We start from the raw sequence: 8,789 nt of genomic DNA on the forward strand, positions 1-8,789 counted from the left end.
TAAAATATATATATATGTCTCGCGAGCTTATGTCATTGGAAGCTGGTTTTACAAATCCATCAACTTAGCAACGCCCCCCCTCCCTATACAACCATAAACAGTACTATATTAACATCCCTATTAATTTAATGCGCATTGCAGTCCGTCTACCAAGATACACAATGGCGTGCAGGCACTCATAGCCACTTCCAAAGGCCATGTATACGAGAGTGAGATAGAGGCCGTGGAGGCAAGGTTCTTCCAGGGCAACTCGGTGGACAAGTACATGCGACTGGTGCACATGGTCCCTAATGAGGAGTGCATTAAGGGCCTTATGTTGTCCGCGTTTGCTGATGAATCGCAGCCCGCGCTTATAACACCCAAATCCAGGTATCGTGCGCGTTGTACTACTCTTGTTTTAGGGTTTTAGGGTCTTGTTTGATCATATACCGTCACCTATGCTCAGCCTGTCGTCCCACACCCCCTGACTGGATGAGCTCACAGCACAGCCTCATACGCGCGCATGCCATTTTGCACCCAGCATGTATTCATACGTACTTTACACTAACTCTTATCCTACACACTTAATTTCTATCTATGTACATTACGTACTGAGCCATGGTCATAGGCCTTGAAGCATGACACATGCGCATGTTATTTGTCGTCCGTAATTAATCCATATACCGTCATATATACCAAACCCATCATCCCACACCCTCTGGTAAACCCCACAACACAAGCTCACACACACGCGTGCGTGATATTGCGCACTCAGCATTTATTTTTAAATCATACCAGCTCTAATCTTACACACTTGACTTCTATTCATGTACATCCCATACTATCCCCTTGTCCCACCCTTCCCTCTCCCACTCAGCTCGGGTAGCCACAGCGGTGCAGAGGACGTAAAGTATCTGCTGGTGGTCACCACCGCAAACAGAATGTACGAGTTCATTGGGTACAAACGCACAGACGCGCCCATCTGGAAACGGCTGTTTATGGAGGAAGACGGGGGCCTTCTGAAAGGCCTAGGGACCAGTCTTGCGCATGGTTCGCGAGGTATGTGTCACTCCTGTGCCCGTGCCAAGTTTGAATATTTCAGGCACTGGATCGATCAGTCGTGCGCCACACAAAGGTCATAATAATAAACATATTGTTTTTGGCGTCGTTTTTATGTCGTATACTTTAGGTACCGGATCAACCAGTCGTGTGCCACACATGGTTACAATAATACACATATTGCTTTTCGCGTCGTTTATATGTTGTATACTCCAGGTACCGGATCAATCAGTCGTGGGCCACACACTGTTGAAGCTAAACATTTGGTGAAGTCTTTACAGACAGATCAGCCTACAACAGTGTCATCACCTAAACAGACAAAGGTACGTAAAATGAAGATGCAGAGATAGACATATCTTGCCAGGCTGTTTATATAATAGTGACCAAATATGTATCTGCACCGGGTGTACGTATATAATAGGTTTAGAGTTGTTCATTTCTTATATGATATACGAAGTTGATAGTTGTAGAGGGTGTTCTTGTTTTGACGTGGTGTACTTTGAGAGATGTTCATATCTTGGTATGATGCTCCGTATGAAATAGTGGCAAAGGGTACATCGTGGCATCATGTACGTCTTAAATAGTTTCAGCAATGTTCTTATGGTGATATACAAAGCAATGCATATGCACCCGAACTGCTCATAACAAAAACATCTACTAAAGGCAATCAGGCTGCGTTCCACGGGTACCGCACCTACAACGCTTCCGGACAATGGCTCTATCGGAGTGTACTGCTTTGTGCGCGCTAGTAGGATTCCAAGTGTTTGTGTGGAGCGTTCAGATACACTCTAGGATATATGTATCTCTAAAATGCCTTGGGCATTCATTTAGATCCAAACCAAAGCAAAGCACATCCACACACATAGTACGTAGCAAGGCGAACAACCCATTCTACCAAACCTTTTCTCACTACACTCTAGAATACGAGTAACCCTGAAGTCCTCCTGGCATTCACTGTCCCTTGTCTGTTCAATTTCAATCATGCCTACACTAAACATTAGGATGGCGTCAAATCGCCTACAAAAACGCGGATGCCGCCGAGTTTAGACCGACTGATAGTAGAGAGTGCGAGTGCCTCCAGCCTGACCGAAGCTTCTGGGTCGTCATCGCCCAAGCGAGGTATGTAGCCCAAGCAATGCCTTCGTTCTATCTGTCTGAACGTACCTATATATTTATGTTATGCATACCTCTACACACACACAAATATCGACACACGCACGCACACACATACACACATACACACATAAGAATCGTAAGAATGACAGCCATACCTTACACTGTCCGTGTATTGGGAAATAAGTACACAAACCCAGCCACGCACATACAACCACAATCAAACATAGTTTGTGTGGAGTGTACATGCCTACGGGTATCACTCAGTTCAGCCTGCTCTGCTGCAGGCGTAAAGACACTAGCGCAGCCATTAAGAAGGGACCCCACCTCAACCACACCCAATCATGCGCCCTCCTCCCCTGTGTGATACATACACGCCCCAGGCCTTGCAACCGCTACTAAGCTCAGCCCTACTCCATCCAGGCTCAACGAGTACCACACCGTCTAGCTCGCGCCAGAACGCCAACAAATACAATGTATCGTCGCTGTTGGTGCACTACAAGTACAGTGGAGTGCCCACTTCGCTGGCCTGGGTGTCAGCCAGGAGTGTGTATCTGGCGAATGTCGTGTTCGGCACGCATTCTATGGGCGAGAGTGTGTGTGGGAGTGACGCTGCGGTCATTGCGCTTGACCACAAACGCGAGCCCGCGGTAGGTCAAGCGTTGGTTCTGGTGGTGTTTGGCATGTTCACGTGTTTGCCAGGCGTTGTGTGTGTGTATGAGAGGGTTTGGAATGGTGTGTGTGTATGAGTGGGTTTGGAATGGTGTGTGTCAGAGTGTGTTTCAGAGTGCACCGCAAGTGCAGTGGAGTGCCTACCTACCCTGCACGGCTGTCTGCAAGGAGTGCATATTTGACGTGTACGTGTTCTACTAAACAACCCCTAAAATTCAAATCCTAAAACCCTAAGACCTACGAATCTAAATCGTATGTCCATCCACTGTCATTAAGTAGCGCCACAACATCAGGGCATTGCCCCACACATATCACACAATTCAGTAAACCCTAAACTCACTTCAAGACTACACCCCTTAAAACCCTAGTCTCTAACCCCTAACCTATCAACCCTAATTTCGAAGTGCAGTGCATGGTCCCACACAAATTACAAAAAAACAATAAACCCTAAAACCCTAGTCCATACCCCTAAACCGATGACCCCCAATTCCGAAGTGCAGCACCATCTAAACGCCAACTTCACGAACCAATATATCGTATAACCCTGAACTCTATACCCTGAAACCCTAATTCAGGAGCTCAACAACGTCAGTGCATACCCCCACACCAAGACAATAGTCCAACAATTGCCAATCCCTAAAAATTATACCTTTAGATGCCAAAACCTCAAGCCCTACACCTTGAACCTCATTCCAGTAATTCCGATATCCTACAATCGGAATCTTAGAACTAAACCTTGTGTCATCTTCTGTCACTCTTGGCTGCCGCATTGTCATCGTATCTCCACGCAATAGTCTCGTACGCTTCAGTAATACCCTAAGCCTCTACAACTACTTGAGACCCTAAACCCTGAAATCTTGCACCCGACACCCTACACCCTAAATCGGTAGTATATAAGAGGGCCATGGCAAACCCTAAAACCCCAGAACCCTAGAAGTTAGAACCTTAAACCCGCTCTCATCCTCTGTCACTCAGGAGCGCCGCAACACCAGCGCTTCACCACGCATCACCCGCACCATCCCGTCCAGCTTTGCACTGACTGAGTTCCATGTGATCCGGTTGGACTCGGACAACCGCGTGACCGTCTACTGTGTGCTGGATCAGGAAGTAGTCTACACCACAACCTACGCCCAGAGCGAGTATGGGCGCCTGACCGGGCTTACACGCGATGTAGAGAAGGACACCATATGGGTGTTTGGGCCGGATGGCATACACGAGCTGTTGTTCAACGATGAGACACGGTGTGTGGGAGAGTGAGTGTGTGCCTTAGGTGCATTTGTAGTACTTGTGTTCGTGTGTGTGGGAGAGTGAGTGTGTACCTTAGGTGCATGCGTAGTACATGTGTTTGTGTGTGTGAGAGAGGGAGAGCAAATCCAGGGATGGCCGGCATTGTAGCCTGCGCCGTGAACGAGTACGGGCGTCTGGCTGGGCCTGTGCGTGATGTCGGGTTTTTAGGGTTTTCGACAGACATATACTACACGTGGCTGGGTGGGGTGATGGCACTAGCTGTTGCGCAACGAACGGGCGCGGTGATATACTAAAGTACGCACTCAACGTTGACGATTGGACCGCCCTCTAGGCCATTGATGACTGACCCATGTTGCAGCTCCGTATAGATCATGTGTGTGCTTGCATGGGATCAACCCTATTCCTCGCCAACATACACTGACCCTTTTCTCACTAGGATAAACCCTACATCTTTTGATTGGGGCTGCCCTGTTTCAATCGGGGCGTGTACCCCTTCCTGACTAATTTAAACCCTACATGTTTTGACTGGGGCTGCCCTGTTTCAATTGGAGTGTGTACCGCTTCATGACTAATTTAAACCCTACATCTTTTGACTGGGGCTGCCCTATTCAATCAGAGCGTGTACCGCTTCCTGACTATTTTAATTCCTACATCTATTGACTGTGGCAGCCCTGTTTCAATCGGAGTGTGTTATACTTCCTGACTAATATACTCCCTACATGTTTTGACTGTGGCTGCCCTGTTTCAATCGGAGTGTGTACCGCTTCCTGACTAATTTAAACCCTACATGTTTTGACTGGGGCTGCCCTGTTCAATCGGGGCGTGTACCGCTTCCTGACTAATTTAAACCCTACATCTTTTGACTGTGGCTGCTCTGTTTCAATCGGGCCGTGTGCGGCTTTCTCAACCCATTTAACCCCACCATTCTTGGACTGGGGCTGCCCTGCCCTGTTATATTCTCAGGAGTGTGTGGAAGATATACCTTGCGCGCAACCAATTCGCCACGGCTCTGGAATACAGTCGGGACAAGCCGGAGATCACAGATTACATCCACAGCCAACAAGGCAACTACTACTTTGATCAGTGCAAGTACATACTTGCGGCTCAGAGCTATGCCAAAAGCAGCCATGTGGCGCTGGAGGAGATTGCGCTCAAGCTCATGGATATCGATCAGTACGAGGCTTTGCAGGTGCGGTTGTCGTAGTATTTCTGTCTATTATATACACATGCTATACCTAGAGACGATATATACGAAGTATATGCGTGCACCACGAACCCTCACTCGAACTGCGGCACGCTTGTAGTCTGTGTTTTATCTAACGTTATGCCACTGGTTTGATATGGCCGGCTGCTATTTAGTTGTGTGGCGATATCTGACTATAGCACCGGTGGGGGTGTGTGTCCATGGCGATATCCTTGGTGTGATCTGGTCGGCTGCCAACAGTTGTGTATTGCAATCGGCGCTAGCTCCTGAGATTGTAAGGCTATACTGTCAGCGTGGGTTAAGAACCACGGTAAATATCCCATATGATTGGTCATTGTTTAAAAGCAGATCCCCAACTGGCCGCAGTGGTACAATCACTTCATACGCCACCGTTGATAGTATAGTATGTGTCCAGGGTTACAGTACTAACGTCTGTCTATATATCCATTATTAAAAATATCTCTGTATGGCATCGCCACCGTTTGACCGCAAAGGAGTACATCAGCCGACGGCTCGACAATCTCAAGCCAGACCAGAAAGCCCAGGCTACCATGCTAACCATGTGGTTAATCGAACTGTATCTGAGTCAGCTCGATCGGTGTGTTGACCGCGGCGACGACGACACCCAATTGCAAAGTCAGCTGAGACAGTAAGTGCAGCGGTGTGTGTGTGAGTGTGGTGAATGACACCGGAGATTAGGGAACTGACAGAGATAAAGATAGAGGGCGATAGCTGCTGTGCAAGACGTTGGCTCTACGGTCGATGTTGATATATGGTTGAAGCATGCGTCGTATCTTCGTATACGTAAATAGACGTTTGGTATGCATATATATGCTTATATAATATGAAAATTGCATCTCTAGTTGGCATTTTGGTTTGTCCACGGTCGGAGTTGATTTATAGTTAATTAATATACTGTATATTTGTTTACGTAGATAGATGTTAAGTACACATAAATGTTTATATCATATGAGAATTGCATCTCTAGTTGGCATATTATTTGATTTCCGAGGTGATTTTAATAAGTCTCTATGGCCACTATACTTTTCTATACCCACTGTAATAGCCACTGCAAGTTCTCAATGGGCAACTGTAATCGTTTTATAGCTAGCTCCTCCCTAGACAGCTGATGTGTTGTTCTAGCCTAGATATCGAAAATTCAATTTGTAGTTTGGATTTGTTTTGCACAAGATAAACAATATGAATGGATTTAGAAATACTTGTTGTTTTCTACCATTCTCATATCTACATTACATGTAAATATATATTTCCCATATCTACGTATGTATTTGTATGCATAAAACGTGACATTCTTTCTGGATATAGCAGATTACTTATTGACTTGGGAGGTTTTGTTCAAAGTGCGCGGATTAGAAGCTTGTTCTTCAACACGTGTGGATCAGTTCAACCATTGAGAAGTATGAATAAGTATATTGCGGTCGTGTCCATAAACCCTAAGCTGCAACAGTGAGTGTATTTTCAAGTGTTGCAGCCACATACCTCTTGCTGGAGGCGTTGACATAGCGCAGGGTTTTATCTTTTAGAGCCCTTGTATGCATCTCAAGTCAATGTTTCGCAGCGTCCAGCGTCGTGGTCACTCGGGTCATTTGCCGATTTGTCATCACGAACTTTTCTACATTCCTCATACCACGTCCTCTCGCACACTGCAAGATCTCGACATTTCCCAATAAACCCATAAAACTTTCTACCCTAAACTCTAAACCCTTCACAGATTTCTAACGAAACCAGTTGTGAAGCAGAACCTCAGCGCGAACCACACCGCAGTGTATAATCTCATCTGCAGCCATGGCCGCATTGAGGACGGTGTCTTCTATGCCAATCACATGGGAGACTACGAGCGGGTGGTCAGGTATGCGCATGGGTCTATAAATAGACCAACCTAACTACACATCTCTTGATTGATATGTATCCCAGCCCATCCACTGTTCGTGGAAATTAGTTGGCATACGTATGTACCAACATATCGACTGTTCGATCTCCTGTCACCCGATACACTATCACGGCGAGTATAACATAACAGTATTGGCAAGGGGATGCGTAGCGCAGGATGGCTGAAACACGCATATAGCCACCGATTGAGCTATATTCTACAGAGTAGTCTGCTGTCTGGGCCTTATCAGATGCTTCAAATAGATCGTTTAATGGGCGTGTGAAGATGATGTTGGCGGTGTAGTTGGTGGTGGCATGGTTGTACTATTGGTGTAGTTGGAGGTGGCATGGTTGTGCTATTGGTGTAGCTGGCGGTTGCATGGTTGTACCATAGGTGTAGTTGGAGGTAGCATGGTTGTACTATTGGTGTAGTTGGTGGTGGCATGGTTGTACTATTGGTGTAGTTGGTGGTGGCATGGTTTTACTATTGGTGTAGTTGGTGGTGGCATGGTTGTACTATTGGTGTAGTTAGTGGTGGCATGGTTGTACTATTGGTGTAGTTGGTGGTGGCATGGTTGTACTATAGGTGTAGTTGGTGGTGGCATGGTTGTACTATTGGTGTAGTTGGTGGTGGCATGGTTGTACTATTGGTGTAGTTGGTGGTGGCATGGTTGTACTATTAGTTATGCACTATGCTTGATGGTCAGCTGTGGCTGAGAGCTGTATAGGATGTCCTCCGCTAGTGTTGTACATATGGCAATTGTACTGTGGACTCGGTAGTAGGAATGTGTGTATAGGAAGTATTCTATTGATTGTGCTTGCTAAATTAGTAAAATAGTGTGTTGAATACATAAGGACGGGATTTTATAATTCCTTCACCTACACTTACTTAGGAACTTCTTTGGAGTGCGTGGTTGCTCTGTCCTGTTTTCAACACAATACACATTCTACTTCCATTCACCATCTGAGCACTTCTGGCCACTAGATCGCTTGTCACGACGACGAATCGGCTCTTGCCGTACTTGCGCTACAGTCAATCCATCGCTTTCATAAAACTTCCCGCCGCAACCAATGTTAAACGTAAACGCGCTCCAGATAGCACACGAGTCACGTGCGACATTTTAATACACATTCGAAAATAGTAACGTATCCATTTCAAGTGGTAATTTTACATTTGTTCCACCCCAGTCACCACATCGCGTGTCATGACTACGAGGCCGCTCTAGAGGTACTCGCGCTACAGTCCAATCTATCACTGTACTACAACTTCTCGTCGCAACTGCTGATGAACGCACCCCAATTAGCTGTTGATTCATGGCTAAAACAACCAAAGCTAGACCCACGCAGACTCGTTCCGGCAGTGGCTATATATACCAAGAAATACCCAAATATTTCCATACAGGTATGCAAAAGTATCTGTAATAACTAGACCAATAGTCTCCCTGGTATATTTGTACTACTTTGTGATGTTCTGGACCGAAGTGCTATTTGATATAATTATACAAGTAAGTGATATGCTAGACCTTTGGCCAGTATTGTGGCTAATATGTGACCTGCTAGACCAAATCTCAGCCCGGCATACTGAAACAAATATGGTTATCAGTTCTAACCAGTAATAAATATA

At 46.1% G+C, this 8,789-nt stretch overlaps 1 protein-coding gene across 1 annotated transcript in view; it reads left to right on the forward strand.

The window, feature by feature from the left end:
- The window catches only part of SARC_06412 (hypothetical protein), a gene marked incomplete at its 3' end in the record, with an annotated part of 11,604 nt that overhangs the window by 1,143 nt on the left and 1,672 nt on the right, over positions 1-8,789 (forward strand). The window contains exons 3-12 of the mRNA XM_014299664.1: positions 142-369; positions 857-1,038; positions 1,255-1,361; positions 2,040-2,157; positions 2,575-2,801; positions 3,799-4,064; positions 5,035-5,260; positions 5,770-5,924; positions 7,008-7,145; positions 8,354-8,567. Of these exons, the coding sequence (XP_014155139.1) occupies positions 142-369; positions 857-1,038; positions 1,255-1,361; positions 2,040-2,157; positions 2,575-2,801; positions 3,799-4,064; positions 5,035-5,260; positions 5,770-5,924; positions 7,008-7,145; positions 8,354-8,567 (1,861 nt within the window). The remainder of the gene's footprint in view (positions 1-141; positions 370-856; positions 1,039-1,254; positions 1,362-2,039; positions 2,158-2,574; positions 2,802-3,798; positions 4,065-5,034; positions 5,261-5,769; positions 5,925-7,007; positions 7,146-8,353; positions 8,568-8,789) is intronic.

Source organism: Sphaeroforma arctica, assembly GCF_001186125.1.
Source record: "Sphaeroforma arctica JP610 unplaced genomic scaffold supercont1.457, whole genome shotgun sequence".
NCBI classification, from domain to species: Eukaryota; class Ichthyosporea; order Ichthyophonida; genus Sphaeroforma; species Sphaeroforma arctica.